General features: G+C 44.5%; 1 protein-coding gene across 2 annotated transcripts in view; it reads left to right on the forward strand.

Annotated features, from left to right (window-relative positions):
• ITGB1BP1 (integrin subunit beta 1 binding protein 1) overlaps nt 1-15,867 on the forward strand; it is a 381,224-nt gene that overhangs the window by 200,168 nt on the left and 165,189 nt on the right. For both annotated transcript variants that reach the window (XM_078647826.1, XM_078647827.1), the window contains 2 exons: nt 1,741-1,877; nt 14,694-14,786. In XM_078647826.1, the coding sequence (XP_078503952.1) occupies nt 1,741-1,877; nt 14,694-14,786 (230 nt within the window). The remainder of the gene's footprint in view (nt 1-1,740; nt 1,878-14,693; nt 14,787-15,867) is intronic.

Here is a 15,867-nt window from a genome sequence, read left to right on the forward strand (position 1 = left end):
GTCCCATTGGCATATCATTATATGCAGAAGACATGGTGCTTTTTGTCCTTGAGTCCCATAACTATTTATCCCCAGTTCGTGAGCCCCATAACTATTTATCCTCAGTAGGATATTGGTTCCAAAAACTAACCATTCACTAGTCGCAAACAGTGGGCTTGCCTCAGAGACCAATGGTCATCTGATTGAAAATACTTTCTGGACTGCTTACTGGCTCTCCTGTGTGAATCTCAGTTGTGTGTTCCACAGTGAAACTCAATCCATGGATGAAAATATACCACCACAAATGCACCTGGTCTCCAAAACCTAAGACTTAAAGAACATTTAGGACCAAATAATGGGGAAGCACTTCTCAGTCAAAGCCCATTTCTGCTTTTTGACAACACTCCGCCACTGATAAATGCTCCTTAGACTTATTGCTAAGTTGAGCCATAACAGTTCAGATCAATGTTCTAAACCATCTATTTGATTGTTCAGGGCTGACTACCATCATTACCGGTGTCCTGCACAATACCTGCTTCATAGTCCCAAAGGCTACATCACACTCTGCAAACCAGATACATTTCCTACACTACTTCTGCAAGGTCTGGGCAGTCTGATAGGCCACTGACATGCCATAGTGGGCCACTAAGTTCCAGTAATAACTGGTGGGATCTACAAAGGGCCTATTAGGTCTGGCTAGTTGCAATCACCAAGTCCAGTAGTCTAGGCCTTACCTTACAGGGGATCATTGTGCACTGTAGATGACTGATAAGTCTTTCAGTAGGTCACTTTAATCAGTGGTTTGGCCTGCTACCGTGCAGCCAGTGTTCTTTGGTAGTGTCCAGAAGTTTTCCTTTTAGTTGTATCTGAATACAGCGTTGAGGTCTAAATACACAACAGAGAATGTCTCCAGGCAACCCAACATCCTGTTCACCATCCTCTGGAATGTGGCTAAGGCATTCCTCAGACAGCAGGGCATAACCTTAAACTATTAGTGAAATCAAGCCTCAAAAAGAGTAGATTCTCCTTGGTTCCAGTGACCAGGGCAACATTTCAGTAGCCACTAATCACACATACTGAGGTACTTTCCTGTACACATGCTTAAGGCATGGTATAGGCATTGTCTTAGGAAATGTGTAGAAACCATGATGTTCCATGGAGAAGCACAGTTCATCAACCCTTACATGGTCACCACTACCAGTGTGCTAGAACCATAGACTCTAGATCACAAATTTACTCCTAGGTTCAGCATTGTGGATGCTCCAGCATCGTTCTCTACCATAAGTGTAGGCAAGCAACACCATTTAAAAAGTACTCTACAGATCTTTGTCAAAGCTAGTCGGAGGTCTACTATGAGGGTGCAGGTAAAAAGGCATGAGCCCTGCACTGTAACTGCCACCACTGCCTGTCAGCTCAGCCAAAGATGAGGGAGCAGTAGCAACTCTGGCATAGGTCTGGGAAGAGGTCACGTGATCCGCGCAGATGAAGGTTATCTCAACACTTGCTTTTTTGCAGTTCAGGCCATTCAAAACAAGAAAGGCATTGTGTTGGATGCATTACAGTTGTAATACTCAAAAGACAGCATTGCCACACTTTAAAGCTTTGTGACACTGTGTTGCCTACTGGTAGTTGATGTTTGTTCAAGTATTTCTAGCCACTGCCTGAACTCTCCAACTTCACGACTTATCTGTGCAGTAAAAATCACTTCTGTTTGGAAAAACTATTCTATTTAAATGTGACTACTTTCTTTTTTGTTTGCAGGACAAAGCAATAGCTCTTCTGAGACCAGTACAGAATTTAGAGTTAAATATGTGGGTGCCATTGAGAAACTGAAAATCGAGGAAAGCAGGAACCTCCAGGGTCCATTGGATTTGATAAACTACATTGATGTCGCTCAGGTAAAGCTTTCTATGAGCTGAATTTATTTTGCGGTACAAAAGGGGGTGGTGACGGACGGAGCATCTGAACCAATCAAACACTCACACCTAGTCAAAAGATCTGGGTTTAATCCATCACCGTTCTTTAGCCCACTCTGCCACCCTTGTTCAGACATGGCTATATGCAAATCAGTCTGACCCTGTGCCTCATGGGAACAGTGCAGCCCGAACTGCCAAGCCATGCCTTCCCTGGACCGGAAACAAGCTTCCGGGGACCGGTTTCTGGCATTACAGCCTTCTTCAGCCCGGCTTGCTTGAATCCAGTGGCAAAGTGAGCAAGGGACTCACGTCTGAGCATACCCTGCCACACTTATGGCGGCCAAAAGCGGTACAAAAGGGGGTGGTGATGGACGGAGCATCTGAATCAATCAATCAAACACCCACACCCAGTCAAAAGATCTGGGTTTAATCCATCACCGTTCTTTAGCCCACTCTGCCACCCCAGTTCATACATGGCTATATGCAAATCAGTCTGTCCCTGTGCCTCATGGGAACAGCCCAGCCCGAATTGCCAAGCCATGTCTTCCCTGGACCTGAAACAAGCATCCTGGGACCGGTTTCGGGTTCATAACCGTAATCAGCCAGGCTATCTTGAATCCAGTGGCAAAGTGAGCAAGGGACCCATATCCGGGCATACCCTGCCAACTTAGGGCGAACAAAGTGATACCAAAGGGGATGATGGACGGAGCGCTTGAGCAAATGAAACACTGACCCCCAGTCAACTGATCTGGGTTTTTTCCATCATCATTCTTTAGCTCACTCCACCACCACAGTTCAGACATGGCCATATGCAAACCAGTCTGACCCTGTGCCTCATGAGAACAGTCCAGTCCGAACTGCCAAGCCATGTCTTCCTGTAAATAGTAGTGTAGACATTAGTGCTTTTATTCCTGTGTGCCAGAGGGTTGCCTTGTGGAAAGTTCAGTACAGTCAGCTTGAGTTAGCTATGGTGACAAGCCAATGATAAAGGCTATAGGCCTGACTGTTTATTATGAAAAGTTATGATAAATACAGTAGGCCTGGCATTTAGATTGTGAAAAGTATATAAGGTAAAGTCAATAGGCATTTAACCCCTTCGCCGCGGGGCAAATTCTGCCGCGGTGCGAGGGGGGGGGAGGGTTGGGCGTGTTGCACCCGTACTCAGGACGGCTCCCGGCCATCATAAATCACGGTGGGCGTGTACTCAAGACGGCCGGGAGCCGTCCGAAGTCCGCCCACTGATTTAATACCGCTTGGGCGGAGCGGCAATGTTCGGACGGCTCCCGGCCGCCATGAGCACATGCCTACTGTGACTCATGACAGGTCAAGGAGTTAAGGGTGGATTGTTATTACTCTGAATTAAAATCTACATATAGGTTTTTGTTGTTGTATGGAATCTCATAGATTATCTTTCTAAGGGTTTTGGTGTTGGTTATACACTCTGACAAACCGTAGGGTTTGTCTTGTCAGCCATAGGGTTGGAAGATTTGCACTGTGAGAATTCTTATTAAGCCCTGTTAGGTGAGGGAATGTTTTGCTTTGCCTACTGACATTTTGCATACATTTGCCATTTTGATTGTTTGCCTTGTGGAAGCTTCCGCTCAGCAGAGTAGACCCGAGTAGGTTATCTTGACAAGCCAGTGATGGCAACTATAAACTTGATTTTTGTTCAGGGAAATGTTATTCTGATACTATAGGGCTGGACTGTTTGCTACGAAACGTTATTACAAAGGCAGTAGGCCTGGCTAATGTATTGTAAAACCCACATGGTAAAGCCAGTAGCCCTATAAAATTGGACTGTTATCACATTGCTTTACATACAGTAGAAATGTATTTGGTTGCTTGTTGTCTCACAGATTACAGTAGAAGGCAAGGGTTTTGGTGTTGGTCACACTCTGACAAACTCTGGGAGAAGAATTTAACTATAATGTTTCTTATTAGGCCCAACTGAGAGGAGTTGTATATTGTTTTACCAACTGTGATTGTGTACATATTTCTAATTTTATACATGTATGCTCAATGGTTGCTAGTTTATGAGCACTTTGGTATGCCTAGGTTGTATATAATAGATTTGATAAAGGCTACATGCCTTATCAGTTCACTGGTATACATTTTGTCAGATTCCTTAGGAATGATCAGTTTTTACTGAAAAGTTTTGACAAAGCTAGTACGCCTTTCTTATTGTGAAATGCATGTGTTAAAGGAAATAGGATTTTAAGGGTGGATTGGTACTACACTGTGCTAAAGACTGTAGGCAGGTATTTTGTTACATTGAATCTCACAGATTACCATAGTAGGCAAGGGTTTTTAGTGACCCACTTGAAGAAACCATGGGGATGAGCGATTTGCACTGCAATAACCCTTATTAGTCTCTATCAGTATGTATTTTATATTATTTTGACAACTCAATTTTGCACATATTTGTATTTTTTTTATTTGGCAAGTTTTATGACAAACACAGTCTGTGGTGGTTTTCGTGATACACCAGTGGTGACGGTTATAGGCCTCATTGTTTATATAATGAAAAGTTAGTATAAAGGCATTAGGCCTGACATATTGATTTTGGTATTAAAGCCAACAGATAGGTATTTTCTTACATGAAGTGTCACAGATTACTTTAATTGGGAAGAATTGTGGTGTTGGTTACCATCTCTGACAAACTCATGGGGAGAAGATTCACACTGCAATAAATGTAGTTAAAATCTCATCTCAGCTGTCTGGAAGGATCGTGCAATAAAAATGAATTAAATAATGCCTACATCCATAGATAGATTAGATAGATAGATCGATAGATGGATAGAAAGATAGACAGATAGATTGACAGATAGGCTTTGGAACCGCTTTATTGTTCCTTTGGTCTGCCTTAGTGTCATTTACATCCATGACAACATGCTGCGTGTAGTAATGGTTCAATCCACATCAGCCTTTGGCTTTCTTGCCCTGTGAATGACAGCATTTTCTGATCACATGTACATCCACCTTAGCATACTTCAGTGCTCTTTTAGGTTTCCATTTCCTCCTGGTATAGCTATCCTTTCTTTTCTTTGCTCCTCCTTTTTTATTTTAATATTTCTCAAGAGGATACTACAGCTCTCTGGGAAGTGCTAACAGGCCGCTTGCTTGCCATTCATTTCATCAGCAGTACGCTGCATCCCACTTGTCCACTTCCTCTAAACTAGGGGACCATTATCCAATGCATAGTGTATCATTGTTTTGCCATTCCTTGATGGCCAACACATTGATTCTGAATGTGACAGCCATGCTGGAACTTTTTAAAACAAGGATAGACTACTTGCAATACCTTTGCAAGCTGGACACCTGCTGCTATGTTTAATTGTATTATTGCAATCATACGGCCACTGTATTTAGAGGGTGTCTTTAAGAATGATTAATTGAATTGATGAATGGGTGCGTATGTGCAAAGATGAGTGGCAGAGTGCATGTATGATGACTTATTCAGTGCCTAAACCCATCAATGACACAAAGGACACTTTTAGTCATACACAAGACATGTTGGCACTGCCAATCCTCATTTGTGTTTTGCAGTGTCTCAACGAGGGATACAGAACTCTATTTCTGTTGTGACTTATTAAAAGAAAAGTGATCTGTATAAACCTTCTGCCAAAGGTTACAATTTCCCCGTAACAGACTTCTTTTCTCGCCTCCCAAGAAAGAAGTCGGCCATTGAACGTTTGGCCTTACTGAACTTGAATACTAGACACAAGCTTTTAACACCCTGGCTGCGGCCGGAATTCCTGCACATTCCGATCGCGGACGTGGTCATGACGGCTCCCGGCCGTCATCAGCACACGCCCACAGATAGTGGAAGCATGTTGTTTGCTTTTTATACCTTATGCAGAATGCTTCAGCACCTTTTATCTTGAATTATACTCCTATTCCATTATGTCTATCTCCTTTTTAGGTCTCTCCTAGCTCTGTGTGCATGCGCTGCTCTAGGAGAGGGCCTCTTGGAATCACTTCAGGCTTCCAAGTAACTTCCATTGCCTAGGCAACTAACAAGCTTTGAAGGAACAGTCATGCTGCAACCAGATAGGAAAGCGCGCCCTTTCTAAAAGGCAGTGTTTTTTTTTAAAATCAGCGAGTTGTTTCTGTATTAATCACACTCTTTCATTTGACTTGGAAGGGGGGTTGTTTTTAAAGTATTTTTTAAATGGCAAAAACACTCACCAAACTGCATTTGCGCCGCACTCCCACTCTCTTGCTAAATCGCCTAATCCCCTGTCCACCACGGAGTGTTCCGATTGCTGTAGAGGGAAACAGCGTTAGGAGGCGGGACACAGGGCAAAGGTCAAAAGGCGGAGCCACTGACTATTTCAGTCGCATAGCCGACGCGCGCCGAAGGCGTGCCTAAGGCAATCCTGTCTGCGCCTGTCCGCAACCGGACGGGACCAGGGGCCACGACCCCTGCCCCATCCATAAGAGACAATATGAGCTACTCACTTAAACAGCTATACGAGCTCCATCCGATCCAACACAATGTGAGGACCTAGCCAATTTCTTCACCTATAAAATGGAAACAATTTAATCAGCACTGAACGTAGGCCCAACCAATGTGGTGCAGCAATCTCAGAACTTCCCCCCTACGTCGGGTAGCTCTGCTCCACTGGTTAATCAGACCGCCGTACCCTCCAACACTTTAGAAAATTGGCCGCCCTGGAAACCATCTCTTTTAAACGCATTTTAGGCAGCCTTAAATCCGGCTCTCCTAGAGATCCTCTTCCCTTCCCCATACTTCAGAAGCTTGAGCCATCGTCATTAAAGCTAATCATGGAGCTGCTTAATGCATCCCTGCAGGAAGAAGTTGTCCCATCCGAAGGAAAGCATGCCATGGTTCTCCCTCTCCTGAAAAAAGCTAATGCTGATCCGGCGGAACCATCCAATTTCCACCCGATCTCTCTACTTCCAGCTTTTTTAAATTACTAGAAAAACATATCAACCAGCAATTGACGCATTTTGTGGACTCCAAAAAAATCTCCTACATCACAATCTGGTTTCAGAGCTGGTTTCTCCATGGAAATCACTCTTTTGGCAGTCACAGAAACACTGCGCCACTGTCTTGATATGGGTGAAACTGTGGCACTCATACTGCTTGATTTGAGTGCCTCTTTCGACACTGTCACACACCGCCCTACTAAAAGCGTCACAATCACTTGGCGTTACCAGGGCAGAGCTCAAATGGCTCACTGATTTCCTGACTGACCGTACTTTCCAAGTCTTTTTTCCGTCAGCCAAATTCTAAGACCCATGCTTCTCCTCATGGAGTACCGCAGGGTTCCATTCTCAGCCCATTATTGTTTAATTTCTATGTCATGGCCCCTGGCTACGATTGCTGAAGACACTGGGGTTTCCATTTTTTCCAACGCCAATGACACCCAGCTAATCTTCTCCCTTTCCCCCAAAGAGGCATCCAAGTCATCTTCCCTCAAGGCAGGGCTACATAATATAGCAGGTTGGATGCATACCAATCTGCTAAAACTGAACGGCGAAAAAACAGAAGTATTAATTTTTGGGGAAAATGAAGATCTTTGGGGCCCCTAGCACTGGCCTCCTCAAATGGGTGCTCTTCCCCAACCTTCACGACAGGTCTGCAATCTAGGTGTAATCATTGACGACCATCTGACTATGAAGCTGCAGGCGGTCAAGGTCGCCTCAATCTGCTTCACCATCCTAATGTGGCTCAAAAAAATCCTTTGGATGCTGCCTGGTCCGACGCAAAGAACTGTGGTCCAGTCTCTTATTACTTCCTGGCTGGACTATGGCAACGTCATTTATCGAGGAGACACTAAGGAGGTGATTTGCAAACTGCAGGTGGTGCAGAACTCGGCGGCCGGATTACTCTGCCAGGTTACTAGTAGGGCCTCCATCTCAGGCTTGCTCCACAGTCTTTCCTGGCTTAGGGTGGAAAACTGCACTAAATTCAAGGCCCTGAGCCATATGCACAAAATCAAATCTGGTACAACACCTCAGTATCTAAACACCTTAGTCCATCCCTACCTCCCGCCGCGCCTCCTTCGCTCTTCCACTCAGGCCAAATTTTCGATTCCTAAGACCAGACTATCGCACATGGGTGGCCGCTCTTTCTCCTGCTTGGGCCCTTCTCTGTGGAACTCACTCCCGATGTCACTCCGGAATGAAACCATCTATACGAATTTCAGCAAATGCCTATAAAACGTGGCTGTTCAATCAATAGGCTCCTTCTACTCTGTGTCAGATGGCACCGGGCAACCTCTGGGTAGCTGTGCGCCTTACAAAATTCATTAATAATAATAATAATACTAATAGGGGACTCAGGAGCGAGCAGCAGCATGCGCCAGGAGGCTTCTGCATTCCTGTGCCCACCCCCACCAGTTGTCTTGAGCGCATCGCAGCCGAGCTTCATTTGCCTTACATAAACAAATGCTTTATGTTTGCACCCCCTCCCACCGAGCTCTCCCACACAGCTGGTTCAGCTGCTTGTTTTAATTAGCAGCTTGTTTTTGTTTGTTGTTTTAAACCCCCTCCCTCCAAGCTCTCCCACACAGCTGGTTTGGCTGCTTGTTTTAATTAGCAGCTTGTTTGTTTGTTGTTTTAATGTTCAACCCAACTGAAGAACTGTGACGTGCCTGGGCTGCACTGAGGGAGGCTGCTGTGGTTTTGGGTTTCCTGCCTGCTCTGTGGGAACCCTGGCTGATGCTGGCAGTTGAAGACGGGAACGCCCTCTGCAGGAAGCTGCCGCCGGGGGCAGAGTTTGGTGCCCATGTAGTTGCCCAGCAGGTCTCCTAGGGCTGCGTGTTCAGTGTGCACTGTCAGCAGACGCCGGGCCTCATTTGCTGGGTAATGTAGAGTTTCCTAGTAATTTATGAAAGAAAGTCTTAATTTTATTAAAGACACGGAGGCGAGTATTATGCTTTCAAATCTTGCGTTTATTTAAATAGCAGCCAAGATAAGCACTAAGACTACATTTCCCAGAGGGCCAAGCAAAACAATTGGCCAATGGGAACGCAATAAAACAGAACAAGATAACCAATCAAGCTGGGAGGTCCCGTTGAACCCGCTGAACATACTTTTGGGGGTGACTGATGGTCTGGACAGGAACAGGGCTGAGAAGCTTTGTCTCACCACGGCCTTGATGATGGCTAAATGCAATATTGCAGCCTTTGGTTAGACCCGGTAGCCCCTTCCATGACGCGGTGGCGTAGGGGGATAGATTGGTGCGCAACGCAGGAACGTCCTATGTATGCTGCCCGCGGTTGTCCCAAAAAGTTCAGAAGAGTGTGGGGTAAATGGGTTGGGATGGTAGAAGAATGAATTACTTGGACTTTTTCTATGGACATGGTTATGGACATTGTCGCCTGGTGTGCCTTGTCGGACTCCTCTATGTGGGGGGCTTCTTCCCCCCTGTGTTATTTTTCGCTACTGTGTACTACTTATTGTGTGAAAAGCTGGCTATGTTTTTATTACTAAATATGTATTCATTAAAATCAATAAAGTTGATTATCAAAAAAAAGAACCGTGTTGATCATGATGAAAGGAAGAAATGCATAATTGAGATGAAGGGACCAGTCCTGGAGAAAAGCATCCGTTGCCAAAGCCAGAGGGTTAGGCCGCCAACTGAAGAAACTAGGCAATTGGGCGTTGAAGCGAGAAGCCAAGAGATCGATATGAAAAGGGCCCAATTTTCGAGAGAGAGAGATCGGAAAACGGATGGAAGAAGCTTCCAATCTGTGGAGTCTCGAAGGTAGCGAGAATGCCAATCTGCTATGGAGTTGAGATCTCCGGGAAGATATTCTGCTTTGAGTGAAAGTTTGTTTGAAAGGCAATACTCCCAAAGACTCTTTGCGAGTTCTGCTAGAGGTTTGGACTTGGTGCCACCTAGATGGTTTATGTAGTGGACAGCAGAAATATTGTCCATGCAAAGGAGAATGGAGCAGCGCACCATGTTTTTCGTGACGCTTTGGATTGCAAAGGAGCCTGCCAGCATCTCTAAACAATTGATGTGCAATTTTGACTCCTTGAGAGACCATGTACCCCCAGTCGATATTGGACCACAACCGGCACCCCAACCCGATAGGCTTGCATCGATTCTAATACAAGGGGCCGAAGCGAAGATAGTTTGCCCGTTCCAGGCATCTAAATGGTCTAGCTACCATTGTAGCTCGACGCAAGACTCTTGATCTAAAGCGATGACCTCGGAATAAGTCAGACCTTGGCGAAGGTGCAGAATCTTTAAACGTTGAAGGGCGCGATAATGAAGAGGCCCTGGAAAGATAGCTTGGATGGAGGCAGAGAGAAGGCCGACGATCCGTGCAAGAGACCTGAGGGAGATCAGAGAGGAATGAAGAACTTAAAAATGTCTGACTTTATGGTCAAGATCTTCGACTGTGGGAGCAGAAGAGACACTGTGGAAGAGTCCACAGGAAAACCCAGAAACTCGATGCTTTGAGAAGGAATGAGCATAGACTTTGATATTGAGAAGGAAACCCAGATCCAGGAGAAGAGATCGGGTGGTATTCAGGTCTGACAAGAGATTCTGCTTGTCGGTGTTCCTGAGCAGAATGTCGTCCAGGTAAATGATCAGTCTGATCCAGAGGACCGTAGGTAAGCCACTACAGGTTTCATGATTTTTGTAAAGCACCAAGGTGCTGACGAAAGGCTGAACGGAAGGGAGCAGAAACAGTAGGTGACGCCTAACCATTGAAATTGAAGGAATTTGGTGTGAGAAGTGTGAATAGGAATGGTAAGATAAGCGTCTTGTAAGTCTAACCTGACCATCCAGTCGTTTGGTCGAAGAGTGTCTCGTAAATGAATAATAGTTTCCAACTTGAGCACACAAGGTCTGTCCAGTGAATCCTATGCGGTCCTTGGGATGTGCGAAAAAACCCCGACCACGCTCCACAGCATACAGGCCTGTATAGATTCCGGCCATTGAGGAATTCCGGACTCATGGCTGCTTTCCCCGCCCTCCCAGCGCGTCAGAAGAGCTAGGCTGACAAGAAATCTGCAGCCCTACATGCCAGCCGAACTCAAAGATTTTAAAAGCACCTGAGGAAGACGTGCACTACCAGAGGTGGCGGGCGCTTACTTCCCACTCACCCCTCATACCACTGTGACTCCTAAAATCTCTGTTACCAGGACTCATTGTTCGGACTTTCATTCTTCTGAGGTCAAGCAGTGAAAACCATTGAATTGATGAGTCGCTTTGCTTATTGAAGGCCCAAGGGACCTCACAAAGTGGACCCCTGGCTCTGCCTCTTGACGCACTTTGATTCTGGGCAGCACACTATCTCCCCGTGGCTTGAAAAGTTTAGGTCTGCCTCAAGCCGGGCCTTGAGATCCCGTCAGTTTGCCCTCCTCGAATCGCTCCTGGCCTGTTGTGGCGAGCAGCCAAAGATGTGACTTGCATTTTCCACCATGCATTTCCTTACTGACAGTACAAAATAGATTGTATTCAGGCTTGGCCCACTTTACAGATGTATTCATTTTTCGTCTCCGCTTCTCCCAACTCTGACACAACACACTGTGAATCTTCAGTAGTATTCATAATTGTGTCAATATGACATGTCTTTCAGAGCTTAATCAGCGATGTTCAGTGTCCACCTCATTGCCCGTTCATTGGTCGACCTCGACAGGATGATAGGCCAGTTTTAGGAGTGAAAACATAATTTGTTTATGTAGCACTTTAATGTCCTATAAAACTGCACATAACCTCCCACACTGATTGTGCGGGTCGCGTCTCAAGTATGCAATCCACTGGTTGCTTCTATATCTGCTACGGCTGCAGGGGGCCAGTTCCTTCTGTGCAGATCTCACTGGCACAATAAAAGCGTGAGGCAACCAGGAAATCATTCCAGGCTGTTTTTAGAGCCTGGGCAGCGCATGCGATGCTCTGCGAGGCATGCTGTAATTGAGTATGGACTTGAAGCCCCACCCACTCTCCTCCCATATTTTTCATTGGCTTGTGTCATTATCCTTTGTAAATTCTGCCTTCCGATTTGGTATAGGCTTGTTAGTTCCTCCTTAGAACCGCATTGTCTTCATTTGTAACCTCCCATTAGGACGGGCCCTTTTACTACTTGTTGTTATACTGTATGTCTTATTTAGTTTTAAGCACTATTTTCTTTAATGCGTTTCTTCTACTGCAGGCATGAAGTGCTTTCCTGCAACATTCAGTGCACTATGCACCCTTTCACTTTCCAAGCAGCCCGGGACAATGGCGGCTGCTTCTTTGAAATAAATTAGGTCTTGCATTTACAAGAGTTTAAGCTATTGGCATTGTAAATTACAATGCCTTTTATTTATGTGTTAGTTATCAAAACAGATAAATAAAAGGCATTGTCATTAACAATGGCAATAGCTTAAAGTCTTGCAAATGCGAGACCTATTGCATCGAAAATGCTTGTTCTTTGTCCCGGTGGTTCCCACACTGAGCGCTGTGGCTCCCTGGGGAGCCGTCAAACCTAGCCAGGGGAGCGCGCACCACGCACTTTAATTTATTTAATGTTGTAGGGTCTGTTGGCTTCAGTTAACCTAATTAGACTTACACGCATGATGTTGGTCCTCCTTATTTCACTGAATCCCCACGTTCCAACACTCCGAAAGTTGAAGATGCCTGATTTATTTTGTTAGATTCGTTAGCCGCATGCGTGCGGGCGGAATTCCGCTCGTACGCTGACTTTTTTAAAAGCGCACTTTACGTGACGAGCTGGGCTCGTCATGAGCGTGCGAGGAGGCTACCTCATGACGAGCCCAGCTCGTCATCAGCGTCGAAGGGGTGAAGAGTTTCATTTTTTTCCAAATGCATTTTACACCAATGCAACTTATTAGGAAAGTACAGTCGTCCTGTCTATTAAACACACTAAGCATTAAGTATTAACATTTGTATTTGAACCATAGGTCCTTCTCTTACACATTTCTTTCAGTACACACACATTTACAGATAAGCCGTCTCTCTCCTTGAGCACAGGGAACTAAAACACTATATACTGCATAATGCCAACATTTGAAAGCAAGAAATCAGGACGTATAAAAAAAAATCAGAGTAATTTATTTTACTGCCATTGATTTGGAGCCTATTTTAGGAATGAGACAGCAAAAATAAAGCTGTATGTGGTTTAAAAAATTGTGAGTCACCCTGCTGAGTCAGGTTGGCACTTATGACATGGGTAGAAATTGAAGTGCATGCAAATATTCTTCAAACGCAGAAACACTTTGGCAATGGGGCCTACTTGCATAGGGGTGCTATCTACCACTGTAAGTGGGATAAAAAAGTTTGAGAGGGTAGTCTAAAAAAGGCATGGGCAAAGAAGTGTAACTAGGAATATTTTATTAGAGGCACCGCCTTAGTAATACGAAACACCCTGCGTATATGATTATAAATCCTTCATCAGCTTCATCCCAATTATTTTCAGGAAGAAAAATGCAAGTACTCCAGAGGCCGAACTTACATACCCCCCCTCCCCCACCGTCCAAAAAAAGTAACAATGGGTAGGTAGCCATGGGCAATGACCAATGGGTCAAGGGAGCCGCGGGTTGAAAAAGTTTGGGAACCACTGCTCTATCCCTTTGGTGTTAAGCTTAGCTTTGGGGGAAATTAAGATCACTAGCATTGTCTGCCTTTTGGTTTTGTATTTTAGGAACATCTGGGTAAAGTAGGCTGTTTTGTGACTGCTTCACGTTCTGGATAAGTGCAAGCTGAGAAATGGCTTAGTTTTGTCGACAGTGAAATTTGTTACTAGGCTGCAGCTTCTTATTACTACAGTCTCCACTTATTGTAGTTTGTCTCAACTGTAGTCGCTGAAAGATCTATTTTCATTCCTTTTACATTGATTTGAAAATTTGAAAGAAAACAAGTCATACTGTGGAATTTGTACTGTGTACGGTACTGTGTGCTGGACTGGGATGTTCATATGACTTCAAAACAAAATCTTATGATCAACTAGTACTTCTGCAGATGACTTCGAGAAAAAATATTAGCCACAGGCCATTTATTCTGATATGATGGTATGACTGACAACCAAGGCTTCAGTAACTGACCTATTGTGGTGGTTAGACCAGGAGCCGATGTAAAAATTCCTGCCAACTGACTACCCTGCTGTGCATAAAAACACCAGTACTTCCAAACATGCCCTGGTTACTTCTCACTACTGTTTTCAATCGATTTTATTGAAAAAAATAATTCCGGTTGTGTTAAATTGAAATCTCAAATGCTTATCGAAATATATTTCACTAATTATAGTCACTAAATATGGTATTTATAATCCATCCCTTAGCTATATGTTAAATATTTGCCTTTGTTAGATGGCTTTAACATTTTTAGGTAGGGTTGTCACAAACAGCTATTGTACTATAAAATATGGGATAGGGATCTAACATTGAAGTGTTTTAAGGATCATTGTGTTAACATGTCAATTGCAGTACTGATTGGGAGCATTGAATCTATCACCAGGAATGTCTATTAGTGACTGCTAAAATCAAGTCGGAAGAAAAAATGGGAGAACGCAATTTATGATTTGATGAAATAGAGCACCGATCTTCCCTGAGGATTAGCAGTTTAAAAGTAAGCATAGTGACAAAGCGGTTACCTTCGTCAACACATGTATGAGATGGCAGAAATTAAAAGGAGTGGAAATTTATGTTTAGCTGACCAAATGCTTTATAGTGTAAATGGGATTAGAATCAAGTATTATTCTGTGTAATTGGTGATCACATTTTACTTGTGATCAGTATCTTACTTTCCCTTGATTGATCCTTTCATGTTAAATATCAGATGTTAAAGGTTTCTCTGTTTTTGTTTCAAAGCAAGATGGAAAGTTGCCCTTTGTGCCACCCGACGAGGAGTTTATCATGGGAGTGTCTAAGTATGGTATTAAGGTAGCAACGTCAGATCAATATGTAAGTATGGTTATTTTAATTCAGATCTTAACAGTTCTATATATTATTTAGTACCTTTTTGTATATTTAATAGAAACTGATATCTCGCCATGAGTATTAAATATATTTTCTCAAAAAGTATTACTTTCATGCTCAAAATGGATTATGTATTCTTGTCATAATATTGATTATTTTAGTACTTGGAAAAAATGCTTTACCCATTTCCCTGTCTCGATTACAATCGCTGAATCCTCCTGTGTTGTGCAAGGCCCCACATTTTGAGTATTGTTTTTTTATCACAACTTCACTTCCTTTGGAATTCTAATAACATACAATGATTCGTTGAGTCAAAACACAGTCTAAAAATCTTCCCTACCAGGCATACCTGGAATACCTGAAAGAAGCAACAAATGGCTGTCCATGATAACCCACATATACTTCAGATTAAAACCGGGCCTTCACAACAAACCTCTTATTTCTCTAGAAACACTTAATACAGCGATACATTTTTATTATTTTTTAACCTAGGTAAAAAAGAATAATATTCTTTTAATAAGTGTACTCCTACTGGTAAAGATTCAATAACATAAACATCAGCCATGCACAAGAGGGGGCGTGGCTAAGGAGCCGATGAGGATGGTCGCGTGAGCCTCGAGCTCCACACCGACCCCATTAATTTTCCTGTTCTGGGAACCGGAATTAATCGCCTGAGCATCCGAGATTGCGCTCGTGGGTGCTGAGCGCTCCCACCAATGATTTTGGGCGAGACTGGATGCCTGCTGGCGACCGGAGGCTGGGCGAGGTGACGAGCTTGGCCAGGGAGCGATCAAAATGGCGCTGATGGCGGCCGCTTAGCATCGGAAGCGGCACCGGAGGAAGAGCTCTGGAGATCGTGGGTGCGTAGAGGTGAGCTGCGAGTGACACCCGCCCTCATACCAGCAGGCCCCCACAGTACAGGCAGAGTGGGGGCCGTGGAACTACGAACTTTGCGTCCATTGACCTGGTCCCGGGGGTGCCTGGCGGAGCAGCGGCTGGCAGCGGTGAGAGGAGGTGACGGCAGCGCAGCCTGCGGCGGTCCTGACGAACGGGGACTCATGGGGGA

The sequence above is a fragment of the Lissotriton helveticus genome, chromosome 6 (assembly GCF_964261635.1).
Source record: "Lissotriton helveticus chromosome 6, aLisHel1.1, whole genome shotgun sequence".
In the NCBI taxonomy this organism is placed as follows: Eukaryota; Metazoa; Chordata; class Amphibia; order Caudata; family Salamandridae; genus Lissotriton; species Lissotriton helveticus.